The 22,452-nt window shown below is 32.3% G+C and overlaps 6 protein-coding genes across 13 annotated transcripts in view; 4 read left to right on the forward strand and 2 right to left on the reverse strand.

The window, feature by feature from the left end:
• LOC117216576 (BMP and activin membrane-bound inhibitor homolog) overlaps positions 1 to 1,322 on the forward strand; it is a 26,606-nt gene extending 25,284 nt beyond the window's left edge. Inside the window, exon 3 of the mRNA XM_033463376.1 lies at positions 250 to 1,322. Within this exon, the coding sequence (XP_033319267.1) occupies positions 250 to 503 (254 nt within the window). The 3' untranslated portion in view covers positions 504 to 1,322. The remainder of the gene's footprint in view (positions 1 to 249) is intronic.
• On the reverse strand, positions 1,309 to 4,105 carry LOC117216571 (mRNA-decapping enzyme 1A). Its single transcript, XM_033463369.1, has 4 exons — positions 3,679 to 4,105; positions 2,746 to 3,199; positions 2,184 to 2,666; positions 1,309 to 2,097 (listed from the first exon to the last, which is right to left on the reverse strand). The coding sequence occupies exons 1-4, from the start codon at positions 3,885 to 3,887 to the stop codon at positions 1,861 to 1,863; spliced, it is 1,383 nt and encodes a 460-aa protein (XP_033319260.1). The 5' UTR covers positions 3,888 to 4,105; the 3' UTR covers positions 1,309 to 1,860.
• Positions 4,106 to 5,078: 973 nt separating this feature from the next.
• Positions 5,079 to 9,528, forward strand: LOC117216574 (CTD nuclear envelope phosphatase 1 homolog). Of its 3 annotated transcripts, XR_004489389.1 has the most exons (7): positions 5,079 to 5,311; positions 5,407 to 5,597; positions 6,294 to 6,360; positions 6,439 to 6,640; positions 6,814 to 7,031; positions 8,007 to 8,181; positions 8,451 to 8,581. XR_004489389.1 is itself a non-coding variant. In XM_033463374.1 (6 exons), the coding sequence occupies exons 1-6, from the start codon at positions 5,266 to 5,268 to the stop codon at positions 8,594 to 8,596; spliced, it is 861 nt and encodes a 286-aa protein (XP_033319265.1). In that variant the 5' UTR covers positions 5,079 to 5,265; the 3' UTR covers positions 8,597 to 9,528. The 3 variants fall into 3 exon arrangements, 2 of the variants coding, with proteins under 2 accessions (XP_033319265.1, XP_033319263.1); XM_033463374.1 differs by lacking the exon at positions 8,007 to 8,181 and having other exon boundaries at positions 5,407 to 5,588; positions 8,451 to 9,528; XM_033463372.1 differs by lacking the exons at positions 5,079 to 5,311; positions 8,007 to 8,181 and having other exon boundaries at positions 5,383 to 5,597; positions 8,451 to 9,528.
• Positions 9,529 to 10,542: 1,014 nt separating this feature from the next.
• On the reverse strand, positions 10,543 to 12,557 carry LOC117216575 (peroxisomal membrane protein PEX14). Its single transcript, XM_033463375.1, has 4 exons — positions 12,234 to 12,557; positions 11,676 to 11,999; positions 11,364 to 11,599; positions 10,543 to 10,864 (listed from the first exon to the last, which is right to left on the reverse strand). The coding sequence occupies exons 1-4, from the start codon at positions 12,288 to 12,290 to the stop codon at positions 10,681 to 10,683; spliced, it is 801 nt and encodes a 266-aa protein (XP_033319266.1). The 5' UTR covers positions 12,291 to 12,557; the 3' UTR covers positions 10,543 to 10,680.
• Positions 12,558 to 12,905: 348 nt separating this feature from the next.
• LOC117216573 (AP-2 complex subunit mu) lies at positions 12,906 to 15,911 on the forward strand. 2 transcript variants are annotated; one of them, XM_033463370.1, is made up of 5 exons: positions 12,906 to 13,059; positions 13,640 to 14,020; positions 14,106 to 14,356; positions 14,435 to 14,691; positions 14,768 to 15,911. In XM_033463370.1, exons 2-5 carry the CDS (start codon positions 13,681 to 13,683, stop codon positions 15,246 to 15,248), a joined length of 1,329 nt encoding a protein of 442 aa, XP_033319261.1. In that variant the 5' UTR covers positions 12,906 to 13,059; positions 13,640 to 13,680; the 3' UTR covers positions 15,249 to 15,911. The 2 variants fall into 2 exon arrangements, with proteins under 2 accessions (XP_033319261.1, XP_033319262.1); XM_033463371.1 differs by having other exon boundaries at positions 12,964 to 13,252.
• Positions 15,912 to 17,120: 1,209 nt separating this feature from the next.
• Positions 17,121 to 22,452, forward strand: part of LOC117216569 (calmodulin-binding transcription activator 2) — a 40,471-nt gene continuing 35,139 nt past the window's right edge. For 3 of the 5 annotated variants that reach the window (XM_033463362.1, XM_033463364.1, XM_033463366.1), the window contains exon 1: positions 17,121 to 17,391. The gene's annotated coding sequence lies outside the window, so the exon portion shown is untranslated. Of the gene's footprint in view, positions 17,392 to 17,640; positions 17,769 to 22,452 lie in introns of all 5 variants that reach the window. The other 2 variants (XM_033463363.1, XM_033463365.1) reach the window with 2 other exon arrangements.

The raw sequence follows: 22,452 nt of genomic DNA on the forward strand, positions 1-22,452 counted from the left end.
AATTTATTTCTCATACGTTGAAAAAATTCTTGAGTTCAATGATTTCCACTTGTTCGATAAATATGTGTTAAGATATATATATATATATGTAGAAAGAGAGAGAGGAAGAGAATTTTACGAAGCCTCGAACCGGTGATTTAAAACAATGGCGAAAGTCGAAGGTTGTGTGAATTTATGAATAATGAAACGTTTTGCATAATTTATTTCAAACAGCTAGGTATGTAACGAAAGACTTTTTATTGTTAACAGTACTGGTGAGTGACCAACGACCTTTCCTCAGTCCGGTGCAGCCGATCAATCACGGAGGTCAAGCGACAGATGGATGGTTCAAGACTGCCACAATCGCTGTACCGATTTGCGGTCTAATCGCTCTACTGATACTGGCCACTCTTGCCACTAAATTACTTCAGCCTGTGCCGACGCAAAGCAACAAACTCGGATCACATCAAATGCCCGATAATGGACCACCGTTATTAGGATCACCGAAAGTGCCTCTCGTTTAATAATCTCGCAATCCCAAAGACGTTCGATAAAGTGTTCTAGCGGATAGACATTAGTAAGACTAACTAGAAAGCTAGCGGGCTTGTATAGCTCCACTTGGCTGTGAATTTTGTGAAAAAAGCGACTGCTGTAAATTATAACATTGCGTGTTGTGCATCGATAGCTGCAATTCCTTTGAACGACGATCCTGTGAATGATCACAGGAAAGATTGAAGAGTGAGAAAAGGTCAATAAAACAGGGCCTTTGTATATGACGTTAATTAAAAGCAAAAAAAAAAGAAAGAAAAAAAAAATGATACGCATGATAACGCCTTTATTGTAGCATTGTAAATAGATTATGTATTTTGTATCGTATATTAAATGATATTCGCTTATTTAGGCGGCGTACAAATTGTAATTGTAATCGCGTTTTACGATATCGTCGAACTTCAAATGTTAAAGACGGTTTTAGACAGAAGACCATAGTAATGTTACAATATAATCTCAAGGGATACACATATAATCCTGCAATAAGAATCATTTTTTCCATCGAGAAACGATATCGATGAAAAATGAACGAAGAACACTAAAAAGTCTGATACTTGTTTTTTTAATTGTATAAGATATCTTCTTCCGCAAATCAATTATTCTAGTACATCACGTACTCCTGACATAGTAATCGTATTCCATATAAATATACTATATTGTGATAGTATGACATAACTTGTATGATAATTATATTATTAAATGTACCACGACTTTGTTTTACAACACGTGTTACTCATGAGGGACAAATCGATACGAAAATCGACTTAAAATACATTGAAATAATTTTTCAGTAATCGGTCTCTATTTATTTCCTCCTTTTTTTATAATTACATATACATACCATACCGATACCCGATATATAGGAAGGGTATGTCATTATTCCGTAAAATATGTAATCTATTTGATCAGCTCAGAAAATTTGTCTCGTTTCATTTCGAAATAGTAATCATAAAATGTTAGTATAATATAAATGTTTTGGCATCACAGTTTAAAATCGTACAATTTTCACATTCCTCGTCTCATTTCCTTTTACAATTTCCACAGGTTTTATACCTCGTTACGCATCCATGATCCATTTCACTCTTTTTCATGGGAAAAAGTGTAGTAGCTTATAAAAATACTGTTTAAGGTATGTATCTTTATTTGTATTTATGATTTGATCTTCCCAAAAATTGGGCTACCAGTCAAGTTCAATTGAAATTCGAGCAGGACATTGTGTTCCATCTATGTACATGTAACATAGAAATACTAGGTTTCGCTCGATACTATAATCAGTCGACCGTCACAACCCGCATGACGGGTTCCATTTATACCGGTTAACAAATTATAGTTCTAGGACAATATTTCACCGAACGATTTAACATAAGCTTCGTGAAGTTTGTTGATAAAATCGGGATCACTTCTCAATAAATAGTTAAAGGCTCGAAGAAACTGATTTTTTGTCAATGGTTCTAACGGTCTGGTTAAAGGTTCAGGTGGACTAGGGGCAGCGAACATAACAGGAGGAATTAATGCCGGTGCTGATCCTCTTCCTGATAGAGTGGGAGGCGTAATAATATCTTCCGATGCCTGATAGGATTAAAATAAAAATTTCAAATTTCGCGTACTTATATAAATATACAACCTAACACGAGTCGATATATACATCCACTCACCGTTGTCGCAGATGCATGAGCAAACAAAGATGCGAGTGGATTTGAATTGCTAGGACCAATAATATCTGATGCTTGATGATTCGTTAAAGTAGAAGTTGATGCATTTGTGGGTGACTGTATCCTAAGAAATCCCGTTGTTCCATTTGTATCGGCAGTATTTTGATTCATAGGTGTTAAAATTTCTTGAGTTATAGACGCAGGCGTAGGTATCATTGAATCTTGTTGAGAAGCAGTTCTGTTTCGTTTTTTAGTTCTGTTCGAAGCTGTTGCATTACAAGCACTGTTAGCAGTCAATATAGTAGTTGGAGTAGTCTGTTGTTGAGTAGCTGGTTGAGGGGTTATAGATCTGTGTTGTTTTTCAATATGTTCAACTGTGTGAGCTGCTGGGTGTGACATTAACCGAGCAAGCAAAGGCTTACTTTCGTTTGCAACAGTACCCCCTGGAGTAGGCTGATCTCCAGCCTTAAAGTGACCAGTATTAACCTAGAAAGATTGTAAAATCTAACATATTTCCAACTCCTTACTTTAAAACACTATATACGATTGAACATGTAATACTAACTTTTGCTTTTGCAAAAAAGTCCATTACACTCTGTGAAGTAACATCTGGTCCTAATGGCGCAGCTAATGGTCCAGATACATCATCAGTTGTAGGAGTATCTAATGGAGATTTAGTACTATGCCTTTCTTTGATACCACCTCCACTACTATTATTATTTCTATTAGTATTAAAGTCTTCTTGAGCTTTACTAAGCATACTAAATATATCAACATTGCTCGCATTAGGGCCGGATTCTTTTTTTACGTTAACAGCAGGTTTATTGAAAGTCTTGCGGTTTTCCTCTGATTCTTTAATAAGTTTGTTCAACATTGCACCAATGCGTACACATTCTTCTTTATCGTAAAACCAAATGCCATAAATATTACATCTGGAATTTCTATAGAGTAAAAAAGGTTCTTGGAGTTGTAAATCTAAACCTTGCGTAACTGGCTCTACTAGGTTATTTGTATTTAATCTGTAAGAATGTTATTAATACATAAAATAATAGGCTTATTTAAGACTCGCACAGATTTTTTTTGATATATAATTATCTTTCGTATAATGTCAAATAATAACCTATAACAAGATTGCTGAACACTATACGGTATATAGTATTATGATACTTCAAATACCTAGCAAGCTATATATAATATTGCAATTAAATCATATACATTAATTTGTTTTACTAATGCAAATCTAATAGAAACAATGTTTCTAATACAATACATGAAATAATGAGTTATAGAAAATATTAAAATATTCATTGTGCCTTTAATTATAAAACATGTTTCCTAGAACGTTATTTTCACTGAATGTATTAATGAATAGTATAAATTATACATATGTTAATACTCGCACGCTTAATATTTGTAATATGTTTAAAAAATATAGACAAATACAATACAAAAATGTACATGTATATGTATGTATACATGTATATACATTATACGTTACCTATTCATGATAAGAACACTGTTATAGGGTTCGCCATTTCGCGAATATACGAATAGAGCACCTTCAATATTCGTTTTTTCCCACTCATTATTAACTGCGTTAAAGGTATAAAGTGCTACGTGTGTCGCAGTTTCCAGAATATCTTTTACATAGGGGTCTACCCGTTTCAGAGCGGCCACGTTCATTCGTAACCCTGTTAAATCCGTCATCGTGCTCCTTACAGCTTGATGGTACAGTTTATGAAATACAAGAATAATCGGTATTTTCCTAATTCAATTGAAATTTAGCTTAGTCGTGCAAGCCAATCACTAAGAGCACTGTATTTTGATCTAACGTAAGCAGCTGCCTGTATATTAAACGTCATACTAGATTTTAAGGTTGATACCGTTGCTACATCTGCGAGTTAGTAACATCACAGAAAGCCGACGCTTCCTTTCCGTTTGGTTCAACGTCTGTTTTTGATTGGTGTAAAACCGAGCAATCAGATTTATTGAAATGGACGCTGAATTGTGAGAGGAGGATCAAGCGACAGTTTACCCAATCGAATCGACAGAAATTTTGAAAATCTAAACCAATAATACGAGAATAACATAATTGTAATGCTGGTCATACATATTTGAACGTATATAATTGCAAATTACAAGCCCCAGAGAAAGTTATTTTTAAGTTTTCACTTTTACGGTAAGTTCTATTAATCCAAAAAGAGGTGTCCAGAAATAGTTAGTAATACTTTTTATAAATTCCTACTAAACAATAATTCGTGCTGTTTAATTAATATTATCCCAGATGATAGAATAAATTGGCGATTTCCTAGTGAATTTGAATAATATTAATTTTTTAACTTATTCAGGAAGAATATAGCAGTGAAATGATCAAATATTGCGTCATCTTTGTAATCAATAGGGAAAAAAAACAGAATTGACCGCGTGGTATAGTTTTTGATAACAGCAAAAACTGAATGTCATGCTTTAATATCAATTTGATATAGCAGATATTCGTGCTTTCATTCCATAAAAGAAAGTGATAACACTTTGGTGATTCCTTATCTAATTGTTGTTTGCCGACAGAATCGAGTGTGTTGTTTGTTGTATTCATTAATACATATGATGTACAGAACACTAAGTATTGGTTTTTTTTATAAGATGTGATTTTAATTAATCACATGCAATATAAATCTTTGAAAATTTAAAAGAACAATGTTTTAAATCCGAAATTTGCATTTAAACTTTTGAATAATGAATGAACTTCTTGTTATTATATAATACCATCCTATTAGATATATATATATATATATATATATGTGTGTGTGTGTGTATATATACATATATATGTATGTATATATATGTACAATGATTTATGATTAGTCTGATCATTATATTTCTCAATTTTCTCTTATGCAGTCGGCTCGCGGGAAATGTAAACGGTGTATGATACACATAAAGTAGAATTTTGAGAATATCATGCGCGCTAGCTAAGCGCATGGAAAAATTGGGTCGATGTGCGAAAGATGGCGGCTACTGCGTGGTGTATGTGAAAAAGATTCGTACATAGATTTTGCCTGTAGTTTTTACCGAAACATGACAAGATATGGAAAAGCGTATTTGCATGTGCACGCCGCCACTATACGCGGAAGGTTCGTAATGTTGATGAATATTCAGATTCCATGTTTCCTATTCGCGTAAAAGACGTTTGTTTACGATAAAGTTTGTATAATACTATAACGTGAAGTGGAGTGTTGCAAGGGAAAAAGAGACCCTAACGTAGGCGAGACTGGAGATCAAGTGTTGCCGGACTTCGGCCCGGTAAGAAGATCAGTAGAGATGCTGAAGCAATTGCAGATGGGGATGAGAGCTTTCCTCTTGATGGCCTCCCGATTGTGGACATGCGTCTTCTTTCTCCTCAAGAAGCAGGTTAGAGCCGTAAGTAGGTGCTTCGCGCCTCTACTAGCATTTTTTCCCTTACAATTTTTATAACATAATATCCTCCTGGTATTGTGTCAATTTCTCCATTAAATACATTAATTCACGTTTCTCCATTTACAACAATCTTCCGTCGGTTCCAGTGAATATTTGTTATGATCATGTTGTCACAATATAGCGTGTTCATAATGCAGCGTTAATTACGTTAAAACATTCCGTGCAATGATTAAAAGCTTTTTTCTTTAACATTGTAATCCCTTTCTTTTGCTTTTGATGTTAAAACATATAGAATAATCATGATTATCATATTTTCTGGAGGGTCATATGAGGTTTGAAGTATCATATGCTTTTGCTATATCATTGTTAATCAGCGTTTTTAATTAGTAAACGATGTATATATTATGTTCTATATATTGTGTTTCTCACATATTAGATATATTTTAACAGCCAGGTAAATAATGACATTTGTTTACCATAAAACAATAAAGTATCTTAATTTGAGGAATCTTTTAATTACTTTCCTTTACCCCCTATTTTTACACATGTCATATTCCATTAATATAAATATGTTTTATGTAAGCACACTGCGTTCAGTCATTATTTCTATTGCTTATTTATGTTGATAATAGAGGCATTATTATGCATATGCTAAATATTAAATAAATAATTCATGTTTTATAATTGATGCATTTTTAGATATCACAAATGCAACCTGTTAAATATGAGATCTTCCCATTATCTCCATTGTCAAGGCACAGACTTAGTAAGTATTACTGATATTCTATGTTAGATGTGTTGCTATAAGCTATTAATGTATATATATAACTAAAATGTATTATAGGTATAGTTAAAAGGAAAGTACTAGTATTGGATTTGGATGAAACATTAATTCACTCCCATCATGATGGAGTAGCAAGGCCAACAGTTAGATTTGGTACACCACCAGATTTTATTCTTAAGGTGAAAATAGATAGACATCCAGTCAGATTTTTTGTCCACAAAAGACCACATGTAGATTTCTTTCTAGATATTGTTAGTCAATGGTAAGTTTCATTATCAGAAAATAACTTTCATTTATATTTCAATTGAGACTTTGTACCTATTATGCCTTTAGATAAGAAATCATATCAATTATGAACTGTTGATATTTTTAATATAACATATGCTATTAAATATATTGAAAAATAAATGTTCTTTCTTTTTCCTCTTTTTAAAGGTACGAACTAGTGGTTTTCACTGCTTCCATGGAAATCTATGGAGCAGCTGTTGCAGAAAAGTTAGATAACAACAGGGGTATTTTAAGAAGAAGATACTATAGACAACATTGTACACCAGAAATGGGTTCCTATACTAAAGATCTATCTGCAATTTGTTCAGATCTAGCGTCAGTCTTTATACTTGATAACAGTCCTGGAGCCTACAGGGCTTATCCTCGTAAGTATTCATAATATTTATTTTTCTTAATGCAATAATATTAATTTTTCATGACTCTTATAATGTAGTTGTCTGATTTAACACGATTTCCTAATTTTTTAATTTTTTTCGTATGTATTAAAAATAATCATGTATTCTAAATCTGTTTAATTTTATGCATGATACAACAATAATTGTGAACAAATTATTACAAATACAAAAACGATTAATAAAAGATGAAATGAATATATACACGAATTTAGTATACATATTTACATATAGGATTGTTTTTATAATTTTAATACTATTGTCGTATCATGTACTATATATCACAACCTGTAGTCAGAACTTGCTTACATGTGCACAACTATGTGTAGTGGAATAATTCTATCTCGATCTACATTAAAAATATTGATTAAATATTTCCTAATCTCATTACTCAACAACTTTTAATCAAATTCATTCAGAAATTGCACTCATAAATAACATTCTACAAATACATTCTGATGTCCATATGCTTTAATGATTAAAGACGTTTTGTGTACCGATTCTAGTTGTTAGGGATACAGATAAATACAGAATTATATATTATTTTATGAGTTTATATTGTCTATGCAGCCATTGATATCAAATTATTCCATCATTGCAATTTTATTTTGTAAACTAAAACATCGAAACTAAGATTTAAAACATTATTTAAGATACGTAGTTTATTTTATGAAACTTTTTCTACTAGAACGAATTTATTAATTTTTTAATTTAAACCAATTTCGGTGTATCTATTACTGTTATTATCGTTGCTATGATCGTTGCTGTAATTATTTTAAATAAACGGTGCTGCGCGCATTAATAACAGAGAAAACATTGACATATTTTATAATTTTTCTTTCATGTCGTTTAGTTCCTACACTTACATTTTATATAGTTTGACTGGGTAAACAAATAATGAAATCGAACACCGAGATAAATTTTATTGAAAAACGTATCTATTTGCAGCTATCAGCGTTGATGTTCTGTAAGCAAGCACTGAATACAGGCCTATGGATAGATGTAAAATATGCTCAATTGCCAATGCTCCTCCACTTGAATAAGCACTGGACACTACGCCGAATTGGCAATGAACTAATTTCGACTGTTTTAATCGTTTTTTTTAATAATTCCTGTGTATCAGGTACTAGATTAAAGATTAGATTTTATTTTTATTCAATGCTTTTTATCTCCAGCATCCAAGAAAATCATAATCCATTCTTTAAAAATTGAGTAGTATATTTTTACATAAAGAAAGTGTTGTATAATCGGATTTTCTTGGATGTTATATTGGACAACTATAATTTTTTAATTGATATTTCGTTTTTAGATATTTTAGACTTAAAAATGTTATTCACGTGTTAAGCATTTTTAGAAAGCAATTGTTTATTCCCTTTTTTCTGTTTATGGCAGATAATGCAATACCAATAAAGTCATGGTTTAGCGACGCGGGAGATACTGCTCTGTTAAGTTTACTTCCAGTTCTGGATGCACTTCGTTTTACACAGGACGTGCGGTCTGTTCTTTCAAGGAATTTACATTTACATCATACTTGGTAGCACAGTTTGGATTAATTAATAAATTAGATTTATTAGAGACCGAACTACAAAACGTTTAGCGTGTTTAATCTAGGATTATTGTTACTGGTACTGTGTTAATAGACATTAGGATGCTGACTAAACGATGCGACAATGATCCCTGACACACACCCTGTCCTCATTTTCTACGCTCGTTAGAAAACAAAACTGTAGCGAGTAAGTCTGAAAGGGAGTGGGACCTTTAACCAAACTATTTACATTAGCACAAAATATCCTGGTATTTTCGTTATGTTCATGTGTGCGCAATACTATATATGTACGTACGCGAATGGTACACACATACGCAAAAACAATTACACATATACACACATGCATACACGACAAACATACAGAGCTTTTTAAGAAAAAAATGTATTTGCCAAAGATCAAGATTTTCAGTTAACATAGATTTATATATTTTACTTGAAATAATTTTGTTCTAAGTGGAGATATGCAAAACATTTTAAGTATTTTGCCACACATGATAAAAAAGTGTTATATTTTTTAAACAAATTATTTCTGTTATATATAATATTATTAAACTTAAAGTGTAGTATTAAAAAAAGGATAATCTACTACTAAGTCACACTTTAAATGGACTTCGCTGTAACTCACTGTATCAGTGAGGCAGCTATCCTGGATATACCTAATAATAAAAAGAAGTATTAAAGAACTATGAGGAAGCGATATTTGATTTCAATAAATTTTTAAAAAAATTAAAATTCTTTAAAACGCAATGTACGATGTTAAAGAGATAAAAAAATAGACGAATAAAGTAACAGTGAACGGATGTAATCGTACATGTAGCTCTACAGTACATTTGTTCGCTTGTTTAAGCATTCAAAGTAATATTGAAGATTACATGGTTTGTACTATGGTGAGGAATGTGTTTGTTGCAGAATGATTGGTTTGAGTGAATGAAAAGTGTAATCAAGCCATTAAACATTTCACATAACATTTATATATATAGATACATAAATATATATATATAAATGTTAGTTTCACTTAATCATAAAACTTCAATTTAAAAAAATATGCCCATGTGCACAAGATTGAAATAATAATTTGTTCTCAAATAAATTGCATATGATTGAGAACATTTGTTTATTTATTGACGTATATCAAATGAATTGCTCACAAGGATTTATATTATTAATAGTAATTTATTTCCCCAAAGTAATAAGAGTAGCCATGGGTAATAGGTATAAGATAAAGCAGGATTACACCACATTTAATAAAATAATGTCTTTCTGTACATAGTATACCTGTATGTACATGTATGTATGCTCACATACATGCAATTATATCTATATGTCAAGGAAATATTAATTTTTTAATTTCAGATATACACTGCAAAGCAACTTGTATAAAATATTCCTTGGCTTAATATGGTTCTATGTATCGCGATTGTCTTTTTAAATTCAAATATGAATTAAAATGTACATATTTAGTTTGTAAAGCTAGTTTGTATTTTTGGTTTTTATACCTTTCCCATTATATCGTTAAATATTTCATATAGATGATTTGTTCTAAGTAATAAACAATGTTAAATAGTAATGTGATTGTGCATTAGGAATATTGTTAAGAAAATGTTTTATTTTTTATTTACTTTTTTATTTCAATATCATAAAATTATTAAACAATATTCGAGGCCTTTAACAACAGGGATGGAAGATTGATGCTAATAATCAAAGCCGAACAAATGTTAGTTCTTTCAGAGATTCCCAAAAAGAAGAAAAATAAATAAAAATTAAGTAACAAGCGTCATTTACAAAAATTTAATATTATTTAAAATATAATGCATTATATATGTCCCTTTGTTTTACAAACAACTTTACATTTTTATAGGAACCAAAACGTTTACTATGTGACTTTTGGACACAAAAGTCAACACAGAATTGGTCAAAATAAAAGTTGAATCGGTAATATAATAAGAGTAAAAGTTCGAATCTTAATATATATTACACGTGATTAAAATCATCTATTTCTTTTAATAAACATCACAGAATATTCTGTACATTGAAGACTGTTATGGTGGAAGTGAATGTTTATGAATTATCTTGAATTTACACCTTAGGCGGATCTTCGCGAATCATTTCCAGAGAACTATCTGAATTATTAGCGCTACTTCCACTTCCAGCATCATCTTCTCGTTCAGTTGATTTTTCCTGACTTGTACCTGCAGCATCTAATTGCCATGTTGGTATAGATATAGATGGTACTGATGCTGGCGCACTTGGAAATTGTTTTCTGTTTAAAATTCAAAATTTTGGTAAATACGAATAATTGTAAATTACTTGACTTTCTACGTACAAATTTTATACAATTTTGGTAATACTAATTACAAAATTATGCAAGAATATTAAACGTAGAATCTGTGTTTTTTACATATTTTTTGTAATCAATCACAATTTGATTGATATATTTTATAGTTTTTTTATTAAAAAAAAATTTTTACTTTTGTATTTTTAAATGAATGTATTTGAGTGATTGGATCTGAAATATATGCATGTTTGTATGTGTGTGAATCAGCATAAAGAAGGAGAAAAAAAACTTTTGTATAAAAATTATATCTTAAGATTATTGTATAAATTTAAAAATAAAATAGTATATGATGTATAAACAGAATGATTATCTTGTATAGGAATAAATGTTATAAATTCTAATTGTTGATTACGTATTGTGTCGTAATATACTTCAATATGTAATCATGTTACAGCATAATTACATACATAAATGTATATTATACCTTGATAAAAGTAAAGATTTGAGACTAGCTAAATCTTGTTTCAATTCTTGTACCAATTGAGGTACCATTGGGTCCATAGATCGATTCTGTGTCAACTTTTGCACATCTCCCTCAACTTTAGAAATAGATTCTTTTACTTCTTTCATGGAATTTTGAATAGTCTTGTCTAACTCAGTAACTGAATCCTTTACGCTATCCTTCTTTCTCCGGCCAAATAGAAATGGTTCAATAAATTTCTACAATGAAGTACAATACGATTAACTTGTTACATGATTTGAAAGTAAGGCTTGCACTATGTACATACGATAATACCTTGTAAAACCAATAAATGCAATATATAGTAGCTCCAATTAAAGCCGTAGCATTGAAGAATTCTTTAATTCTTTGGAAAAGAGTTATTTGGTATGGGTATGTTTGAAGATATGGATACATTTGTCTCGGTGGAATAGGGACCACTGTATAATCATTTGAATTATGAACAACATTTTGATCAATCGTTATGTCAATAGAAGCTAATTTAAATGCTCTTTTAATTTCTTCCTCTGTTAAACCCTTTTTTTGAAGAAATTCTTCTTTACGTCCAATAGGGCTACTTTGTACTTTAGGATTTTGTAAAAATTCTACTGCTGTTTTTACCTTAAAGAAAAATTTTTATCAACTTTTTATATTAAAATATTTTTAACAAAAAATGTATACTTATTACATCATTTTATCCTTAATACTTATATAATCAATCAATGATTACTTTTACTTCGTATCGTTCTGCTGAAATTTCTTAATATATGATAAAATATTAAGATATTTAAATAAATATACATAAGCAAATATATATATATACATATATATAGCCTAAGAATAATAATAACTTACTAAATTTTCCCTCAAAGCAAGGTTATTATTATTTGCATCTTGGTTAGCCATAGCCATAATTAAAGGTATGATCACTTTAACGAAAGTATCATAACTATGTATTCATATTCAGTTTTTTCTTATGTAAATCATTTTGTAATACTAGGTACACATGTATCCGAAAATATTACAACGCGCAGGCGTTGGTATAAACACTTGATATAGTATCTTTTGGGTATAAGAAGATTTTCAAATATCTACCAAGAAAATTATTGAACTCTGTTTTTTATATTTAATTAAAATATATCGTATGTATAGATATCAAATAACAAAAGAAACATGAATTTGCTACATCATTAAAAACATAGAGTGTAATCTTATACATATATTTTCAAAATTTTCTGAAAACAAAAAATTTTCTGAGCGTGCAAAGGAAGAGCTTAATTAGTAGACTGTAAACTTGTAAATTGTTGACAAATTCAATATCTTTTTAATATTTTTATTATAGTGATTAAACATATAAATGTACAACTACCGGTTTTGAAATCAATACAACAACCCTACTTGTCCCATAAACTTATAATTATGATATTTGCAATCATAATGATGGATAGACAAATCTAAATTTCGATACAACTCATTGCTATATATTATACTAATCTATTGTTATTTTAAACTTAACTTATCGTAATAGTATGTCTTTGAGATACGTAGTATAAAGAAGTGGGTGTTGCTTTCGTCATTTGATAGTTCGCACTTGTATCAGTAGGTTGGTACTGTTACTGTACGTTTCGGAGGCTGATACAAATTAGTCTCTTATTTTTATTAATCGCATTAAGAGTCATGTGTAAGTGATCTTTTACAATTCTGAAACTTATATTTATGGATATTTGCATTTCATAATTTTCGGAGAATTTTCGATAATGATAGTGCTTACGATATAGGCCGTTCATTTCCGATCAATAATACTAACCGTTTACAAGACATATTAGAGAACCTCAAATGTCATTTAAGAAAAGGGGCGTTATCTTTTACTTGATGTAAGAAGTTTACGTTAATTTTTAGATAAATTGCTCCTCTCATTTTCTTCAAAGCTAGTCCTTATAGTATTTGAATTGAATTAATACAGTATTGTCCCAAAAAAATTTTCATATCACTACTTGCATTCATTGATTTTTAATTCTTTTGGACGTCTAACAATGTTTTTTAATACGCGCTATATTTATGTTACAACAGATTTTCATCATTATATATAAATTCCTAAAATTAAACATTTTAAGGTTGTAATTAAAAAAGTGTTAAATTTGATAAATATATTATATTAAATATTAGATACATTTTATCTTAGAAAGTATATAAGATTTACAAATATATTTTGATAAATCCAAAATTTTGTATGGTAATAAATAAATATTATGTGTTTATAGATTGATTGTAATTGGAATAATAAAAGGTACCCTCTGTCAAAATGATAGGGGGTTTATTTGTCTACAATCATAAGGGAGAGGTACTTATCTCCAGAGTATATAGAGATGACATTGGACGAAATGCAGTTGATGCATTTCGTGTCAATGTTATCCATGCTAGGCAACAAGTACGCTCCCCTGTTACCAATATTGCCAGAACATCATTCTTTCATATAAAACGTGCTAATATTTGGCTGGCTGCTGTTACTAAACAAAATGTTAATGCTGCAATGGTTTTTGAGTTCTTATTAAAAATTATCGATGTTATGCAATCATATTTTGGTAAGATTTCTGAGGAGAATATCAAGAACAACTTTGTGCTAATCTATGAGCTTTTGGATGGTTAGTACCTTAATATGTCATATAAAGATATTTCCATAAGCAAAAAATATTTTGTTTTTAAAGTATAATTAAATTTATTGTCCAGAAATCTTGGATTTTGGGTATCCACAGAATTGTGATACTGGAGTGTTGAAAACATTCATTACTCAACAAGGAGTAAAATCTGCAACAAAGGAAGAACAGGCTCAAATAACCTCCCAAGTAACTGGTCAGATTGGATGGAGAAGAGAGGGTATCAAGTACAGACGTAATGAATTATTCCTTGATGTTCTTGAATATGTGAATCTCTTAATGAGCCCTCAAGGGCAAGTGCTAAGTGCACATGTTGCTGGGAAGGTTATTATTCAAGGGATAAAATGAGGGAACAGCTGAGGTTTTGGAAAACTTATTAATCTAACATTTCTACCGTAACAGGTTGTGATGAAATCTTATTTGTCTGGAATGCCAGAATGCAAGTTTGGAATCAATGATAAGATTGTTATGGAGGCTAAAGGTATGAAAGGTGGAAGCGGTTTGGGAGGAGGTGGAGATGATCCTACAGGTGCTAGATCTGGGAAACCTGTTGTTGTAATCGATGACTGCCAATTTCATCAGTGTGTCAAGCTTAGTAAATTCGAGACAGAACATGCTATCAGTTTCATACCTCCTGATGGAGAATTTGAGTTGATGAGGTAAAAATCCTTTGGGGAAACGTTATGAATGTAAAACTAATAATCTTAATTAATAATTGTTGGTAATGTCTTGCAGATATCGCACCACCAAAGATATATCATTGCCTTTCCGCGTAATTCCATTAGTGCGTGAAGTGGGACGTACAAAGATGGAAGTGAAAGCAGTACTGAAGTCAAACTTTAAACCATCTTTGTTGGGACAAAAGATCGAAGTTCGAGTACCTACTCCTCTGAATACCGCTGGAGTACAATTGATTTGCTTGAAAGGAAAAGCAAAATATAAAGCATCTGAAAATGCTATCGTATGGAAAATTAAACGTATGGCCGGTATGAAAGAAACTCAGTTATCAGCGGAAATCGATTTGCTTGAAACTGATACAAAAAAGAGGTGGACCCGGCCGCCTATATCGATGAATTTCGAAGTACCATTTGCGCCCTCTGGATTCAAAGTTCGGTACTTGAAAGTATTTGAATCCAAATTGAACTATTCCGATCATGATGTTATAAAATGGGTGAGATACATAGGCCGAAGTGGTCTATACGAGACACGATGTTAATGACGTTTCATCGCATTATTGTAAATGAGTAACCTCAAGGCATAAATACGATTTTCTCAAAATTATCACTTTACGGCGCATATTTAAATAGTTGTTTGAAATACTTAGATTAACTGACGAATGATTAAACGTATAAATGGTTAAACGTATAAATGGATAGATACCAAGAGGGGAAGATCTTTGTGCCAATGTGTTTTATAATCTAATTTCTTTCGCGTGTTATATTTTACTGTAACATGTGAGTTCTTTTTAAGAACCTTTTTCTATAACAATTTTATTCTATCTGAGTTTTAGCGAAATTCCAACTTTTGTGAAAGTTAATATTTATGTAATTTCATGCGTCGGATTAGATTTTAATCTTGAACATACATGTATTATATCATACTTCATTATACGTTACGTTAACGGCATTTTTTATTCTTTTTTATAAAATAAAAATTCATGACCTCTTTGGTATCGTAACAACGAGAAAATTTAAAATAATTGCTAAACACCGTGAATGATATTTAAAATGCGCTCAATAAAGTCTAGATTATTGAACATATTTGTTGTCATTTATGAAAATGAATAGAGAATATCTCGATTCATTGTAAAGGAATAATTTTGTCTCTCTATGTTAAAATTCATATGCATAATAAAGTATGTATGTAATTTAAAATGTTATGTTATGTCGTAATTTTTTAAAATAACGTTAATCGTTAAATGGTTGATTTCTATATTGTTGATTACAAAGTATCTTTCTATATTGTTCATATTTTATATTGTTTATATAATTTTCGAATGTAATGACAGAATGAAAATGCAATATGGCCGCGAAAGGGCAGTTATGATTGCTATTTTTGAATTTGAATCTTCTCTATATCTTTTTTACGGTAGTAATAATCCGAAACGCATATGATTTTTTATTTTTGGATAAAATTCTTATTTTCATCTTTTATTTTCATCATGACCGATAAAATGATCATATATTTATTTCAAAATCAGTCATACACTTGTAATTGAGTATTGAGCTAAAAATTTCTCCGTTACTTTCTCTTTGATTTACTCTAAGACTTTTGTAATAATTTATAATAATTATATAAACTTACCATTCGTAGTTATTTCTGCAGCAACGAGACCAAAAATTGCGATGTTATCCCAAATTTCGGCTTCTTTTTTCACATGAATTTCACTACCAATCGCACAATAATGTTCGCGGGATTTCACGGCAAAACGAACTAACGTGTATAATTCAAATTACAAATAGAGTCAAATCACGCAAGTGTAGTCATTCAAATTTGAAATCAATCAAATGTATTGTTATTTCATATATATTTTATAATTTAATTAATTAAATTCTTCAATTAAATAAACATTTCTAATACTATTATTTTTATTAAATAATCGCTGTATTAAATCCAACTTTTGAATAGAAAATTTATAATTACATGAATTTATGTGCACAAATATACCGGAAGTTGAAATTATACAAGTTACTTATTACTTGTGAATAAAAGCTAAAACGTCATCACATTTTTATCTTACGTCTTAACGATAAAACCAGGTACGTAATAATCAACATAGAAAATGAAAGATTAATAATTCTCGTGAATCGTTTGTTAATCTAAAACTCCATTTTTTTCATAATCGATCGAGTAATTGATTTGACACACAACAAATTGAAAGCTGTCACGAACGCCAACGGAGAAAGGAGAAAGAAGCGAAGGGACGTGTCCTAATTAGTTTTAATCTGTTCGATTAATTAAGGTTTCGAGTGAATACAATTGAATCGGTGTGGCGACTTGGTAGTAGAAATTTAAATTTAAAGCGGAGTTTCTCATCTATATGTTACCCGCTTGCCTTGGTAGTAGAGCGTGATAACTTGTGCTTTGGCGCATGCGGCTCGCAGCCATACCCGTGCTCGTACCTGTCATGGATTCCAAGGATCGACCGCGAGCGCAGGCACGCGTGATCACACGATTTCATGCGTGAAAATCAACGATACATCGAGAGATTCGTGTATAAGAGTAATGCACGATTATGAACCGGTGGTAAAGTGGTGATATCTCATTGCTCTAAGTGTTGGCGCCGCGTAAACAATCGTCTCAAGATGAACCCTCTCAATACGGGTTACGGGCCTTCTGTCACACGGAGCACAGATATTGTAAGTATTTTATACAATGTATCTTTTGCTCGATCAAATAGATATATATTGGCGCTAAGCGACACGATATATATTCCGTGAGCCGATCTACGTTGATTTTGTATGCTGTCCTCGTACCGTAATGTCGAGCCTTAGAAAAGTATTTCCCGAACGTGACTGATAGTTTTTCCACCCGTGATTAGTTTGCACCTCGGTGAATTTCGGTGGAAACAAAATTCTTCGAATCCTGATCAATTTACCAATGTTTAGGTTACACCGTGGTCGTGTATTGTATACGCCACGTCTTCGAGGTCTCGTGGCGATTCTCACCGAGCAGTTTTATGGGTACCGCTATTTTTAGTACATACCGTAAACCTGCAGCTCTGGCATAAACGAAGGTATTGAGAATTTTATAATTTTCGTTGTATACCGGCACGTGTTGTTTCTCAAATTGTCGGCTCCCGGGTTATTTCAAAGGAATAAATGTGATTGGTGTGTGTATTCATGGCTATACGAAACGTTTTCAAAGTATCGGCTACATTATTCGGTAGTTTGTTTCTGTGATGACAGTTTGATGAAATAAAAAATCAGACGTTATCGAATTATCATTCTTGGCGGGAAATGTAAGGAAGCGTACAATAATCCGTCATATATCGAAATGTTAGCGTACAACGTGGTTTCATTAACCATTGGACCATTGTATCTGGGCGAGCTCATCGTAATCAGCTGTTATCAAGAACGTTGTTATATGTGTTTCCTGCCACTTGTGGTTCTACCAGCTACAATTTTATCGTAACGGATACGAGTCACCTTTACGGCTTTATTCTGCGTCGAATCGTTAATTATTAAACCAACAACGTCTCTTACTACTCCACTGTTTTTTTCGTCATCACCATATCATTCATCTTATCGTGCTACATCGGAAACGATAATCGATATTCGGCCAGTGGGACGATTGAAATTTTAAATTTGAGCGGAGGCTATTGAAAGGCAAAACAGACAGTGGTGCCTTAGAGGTGAAAACCTGGTCGATTCAAAGTATACTTAGAAGCCAAGTTGTAATCTTCTGTTTAAGGAAACCTTGTGCTTTATGCACACATCGCGCGATAAAGGAACGACTAAATATTCTAAAGGGGAAGCGAAAACTATCGGTATTCACATTTATCTATCATACCTAACGTCACGATTTCATTACAATTTTCCACGATGAATCGTTCGAGTATTGTTGTTTTCCTTTGTATATATAGCTGGAGAATATATAGTATGTTAGGCGTACACCTGTTTCGTGAGTTATTTGAGTATTTGTATTCGATGTTGAATCAGTCTCTAAATTATTGTAAATAACTAACTGTTTACTTGACTGAGTCATTTATATTTCGGTATTTATATTGCTTAATTATACTATTTATATTCCTTTTTTCCCTACATTTTAGATAACAACAATTGTATATATATATATCCATACAATTATATATATATATATATATATATATATATACATAGGATATATATAGCATATATATAAGATATATATAGGATTCGTTGGCACGGGTAATGCAAGTAAAAGTAGACACAGACTTCTTTGGACTTGTTGAGTCTAACACATAACCGGTATCACGTCGGGCACTGTGTGGGACGCTTAGAAATTGTACACAATACCAAGATTATACAGCGCGACTACATAACACCTGGACGCGTGCTCCTCTCATATAAATTACGACGAGTGTTGGCTACACATGTGTAGCATTAAAAAGTAAATAAATGTGATAGTCCATTATGTATGAAGCGACTATCGAACGTATATAGCGGTTATCTGCCGATAGAGCGGCACGTGCAACGATAATAATAGAACTGTCGGTGCATTCACATACGGGGGATACCTGTTGTGTAGTATGTTAAAGACACAAAGTTTCACGCTCAGGCTCACTTCAATCATCAGCGAGATTAGACCTGATTAAATCGATAAATCCAATCGAGCTATGGCGTGGGAAATACACTTTCGCCTCTGAGTAGTATATTTGAACGACGTACCAATAGATTTCTGTAATCTTCAATGCCATATCCCATTATTTGATGATCGATAATTGGTCGATAGTTGCTATAACGAGCTATCGTAGTTCGCCTTGGTTTTGTGCTCGAGTTTCCTTTCTTTTTTACAGTTCCAGACAAAGCGTATTATATTTTTAGTGTTCTCCCAGGTATCAATATCTTTTGTTCAATGAAATTAGGTCGGCGTAGCGCCTAAAGGAATATCAGATTTGATCGTTCTTAGAGTTAGCGTTTTGCACGTTACGTGGCGTTATTTTCTTAATTTACGAGAGATAAATCGGCTGTGTGACGTCATTTTCTGTTTGTATATCACGAATGTTTGTCAACTGGTTTTATGCCCAAGGTCTTTCATACGGTGATAATGAAATACCATTTTATTTACGTTCTAGTCTAAAAATTCACTATGTGTTCTTTGGCTTTAAGTGTGCTAGTTTAATTGCTTCAGAGATATATCAGGAACAATTGGCTTGATAAGCAAGGTAGCTATGTGATGTGTAAAGAGTACGGAATAGTTCAAAGACCAGTAAAGATTAACATTCCATTTAACCACATGCCGAAACAATTTTATCTTGAATTATCTTTATCTCTTGGCCACCGACATAGTCATTTATATCGGTCAGAGAACGCTAGGTTTTCGATAACATACTTTTTTTTCCATTGTGTACCTCTTTATATCCGGATAGCCAGGTTGTTTGATATTATCGCTAAAATCCACGACTCTACCGTACACGTATGTTGGATCAATGACAAGGATAGATGCGTTGCTAATCACGTGCCGTTGAAGCAGAATAATCAGAGGATGAATTAATGTTGTGTATATTCTAATCGCTATACAGTCGTTGCAGAATATAAAAAATAATGATCTCTTCTCTATTTTCTTTTCGTTAAGAAACATTAATGCAACTTTTGTATCGCTCGATACGGAAACGCGCATATCCGTTATCATTTCCTACGTCATTGTGCAACATATATGGTATACTGTATCCTGACGCCTTTCGTGGCGAGAAAGACACATTGGAACATTGTGAATGGCGTATATAGAAACGCATCTGCTTCGTCCCATCGAAGTAGATGCCTTTCAGCACGCGCTTTCTGTTTGTTTCGATTCGCAATAACGTTTATTTTATCGAAATGACATGAAAACGTTTGGCATATATCGAATATAAATAGCGTTCGGGTTATTTTCTCGGTGCACGGGGCAATGATTTGCACAAAAAGGTCATCACGAACGATGTAACGTGATTAAATACGTTAATAGTAAATTGTGGGAAATGATGTTGTTGGAAAAGGTCGATCTATTTTTGCGTTGTGTTAAATAGAAACGTGCGAGGTCATTCGCGTTTTCTCGTTCCCCCATAATCGTTGGGTTTCCGCACGATTTTCACTCTTAATACGATCATCGTTAATGTACCATTACAACGTTATGAATGGCCAATTAACGTTACTATCGTTATATGGTTGCACTTGTAAACTCAATTAGCAACGAAGGTGGATGACAATTGACAATTGATCTTGCCGCGACATTTGTTTTAAGAGACACGGAATGTTAGAGCGATTATAACGTGTGTTTGTAGAACGTGTAGATTTTATGAAGTCTTAGCCATTTGTTACGGATAAATATGGAACTTGAATGATACACGCATATTTCCTGTTTCAGTTTCCATTTAACAGAATATTTGATTGCAATTTAGAATTAACAACGGAGAAACCTACTTTTATTATCGTCTCATAATTTGGAAAATGTACGGAAAATTTCAGCCTTTTGACCGAATTGCATCACGTGTCCTAAATACCTGTGGACGATGATATGTACAGGATAGCAATCTCAATCTTTTTGGATAAAAACCACGAAGCATCGAAGAGATTTATTTCTAGGTCATATTCGACGAATCTTTGAAAATTTCTATTTTCGACGCAAACATATTTGTCGTTGCTCGTAATCTTGACATTTTCTTCCCAAAAGTTGCACTTGGAGACCTTCTGCGGATTTTTATTTACTGCCGTTCACAATACACTTGGTACGGGTAATGCCCAACTAACTCGATCAATTTTCTCAACTACCATTTACGTTGTCGGCACGATTTTCAACGTGTGTACTTGTTGACAATCTGTACATGATTCGGCACGACTTCCTTCACTTTCTCAACTGGCTGTCTCGCCGCCTTCCTATCTCTCAGCCAGACGAGGTCGAGCCGGTGAACGATTCACCTTGCTCTTGAAAATATTACTCACCAAAGTTGTCGTCAACTTTGAAAAAGGGAATTCTGTTTCTACGAATTCTTCTCGAAGGGTACGCGCATATGTCTGTTATCGTACTTTTGGATCTCTTGCCTTTTATTTCCTCTTGTTCTTGTCAAGTTTGAAATCTAAACTGTGATTCGTGTTGGTGCTGCGTGCAGTTTTATACAAGGTGTCTTAGCAATCAGCGAGGGATCGATCGTACGTGAAGGAACAAGTGGAAAATGTACGACGAACTATTTGGCATGACGTTTCGTTTTCGAGAAAATCGAGTTTGAAAATTTGTCAACTATATCGGAACTAGAGCAATTTCGAACTGAACAGAAGTGAGTAATCGGTAGGAAGTTATTCTACTGTGAAAACGAGTTGAAAATGTAGAATGAAATTTGTTCAGAGCGTGTCTTCTGAGAAAATGAAGCTTGGAAATTTCAAGTACACGTGTGCCAGGAAAATTCTTAATTAAAATGTATTTAAACTCTATTTTTTTTTTTATTTTTAACCAAATTTTAAACAGAAAAATATTATCTCACATTTTTCTTTATTTTTACACGTAGAATAACCTTCTACTTGTTATTTGCTCGTAGATAGTCGGTAATTAGCTAAATTCCCATATACTAAATAAGTTTGCAAATTTAGCTTTATCGGAGAAACAGTGACGTATGAAAGAACGTCGTTCTATATTTTCAATTTATTTTCTGTTCACGTAGAATCACCCGTTTGCCTATCGTATGACGATTATTGAAACGACGTACTGTATAGACGAGATCGAGTGATGCGCGAAAATTTACGACGAGA

Source organism: Bombus bifarius, unplaced genomic scaffold, assembly GCF_011952205.1.
Source record: "Bombus bifarius isolate JDL3187 unplaced genomic scaffold, Bbif_JDL3187 scf7180000010271, whole genome shotgun sequence".
In the NCBI taxonomy this organism is placed as follows: domain Eukaryota; kingdom Metazoa; phylum Arthropoda; class Insecta; order Hymenoptera; family Apidae; genus Bombus; species Bombus bifarius.

Bases quoted from the DNA above. Each gene is read 5' to 3' on its own strand.
- LOC117216571 (XM_033463369.1), bottom strand. From the start codon at position 3,887: ATGACGGATTTAACAGGGTTACGAATGAACGTGGCCGCTCTGAAACGG. The intron at 2,667-2,745 runs GTTAGTATTACA...CAATCTTTCTAG, and splicing joins ACTTTTTTGCAAAAGCAAAA to GTTAATACTGGTCACTTTAA. The intron at 2,098-2,183 runs GTGAGTGGATGT...TAATCCTATCAG, and splicing joins CTCATGCATCTGCGACAACG to GCATCGGAAGATATTATTAC.
- LOC117216574 (XM_033463374.1), top strand. From the start codon at position 5,266: ATGGAAAAGCGTATTTGCATGTGCACGCCGCCACTATACGCGGAAG. The intron at 5,312-5,406 runs GTTCGTAATGTT...TATAACGTGAAG, and splicing joins GCCGCCACTATACGCGGAAG to TGGAGTGTTGCAAGGGAAAA. The intron at 5,589-6,293 runs GTTAGAGCCGTA...ATGCATTTTTAG, and splicing joins TCTTTCTCCTCAAGAAGCAG to ATATCACAAATGCAACCTGT.
- LOC117216573 (XM_033463370.1), top strand. From the start codon at position 13,681: ATGATAGGGGGTTTATTTGTCTACAATCATAAGGGAGAGGTACTTATC. The intron at 14,021-14,105 runs GTTAGTACCTTA...TTTATTGTCCAG, and splicing joins AATCTATGAGCTTTTGGATG to AAATCTTGGATTTTGGGTAT. The intron at 14,357-14,434 runs GTTATTATTCAA...CTACCGTAACAG, and splicing joins GTGCACATGTTGCTGGGAAG to GTTGTGATGAAATCTTATTT.
- LOC117216575 (XM_033463375.1), bottom strand. From the start codon at position 12,290: ATGGCTATGGCTAACCAAGATGCAAATAATAATAACCTTGCTTTGAGG. The intron at 12,000-12,233 runs GTAAGTTATTAT...TTTTTCTTTAAG, and splicing joins TTGCTTTGAGGGAAAATTTA to GTAAAAACAGCAGTAGAATT. The intron at 10,865-11,363 runs GTATAATATACA...AATTTTAAACAG, and splicing joins AAATCTTTACTTTTATCAAG to AAAACAATTTCCAAGTGCGC.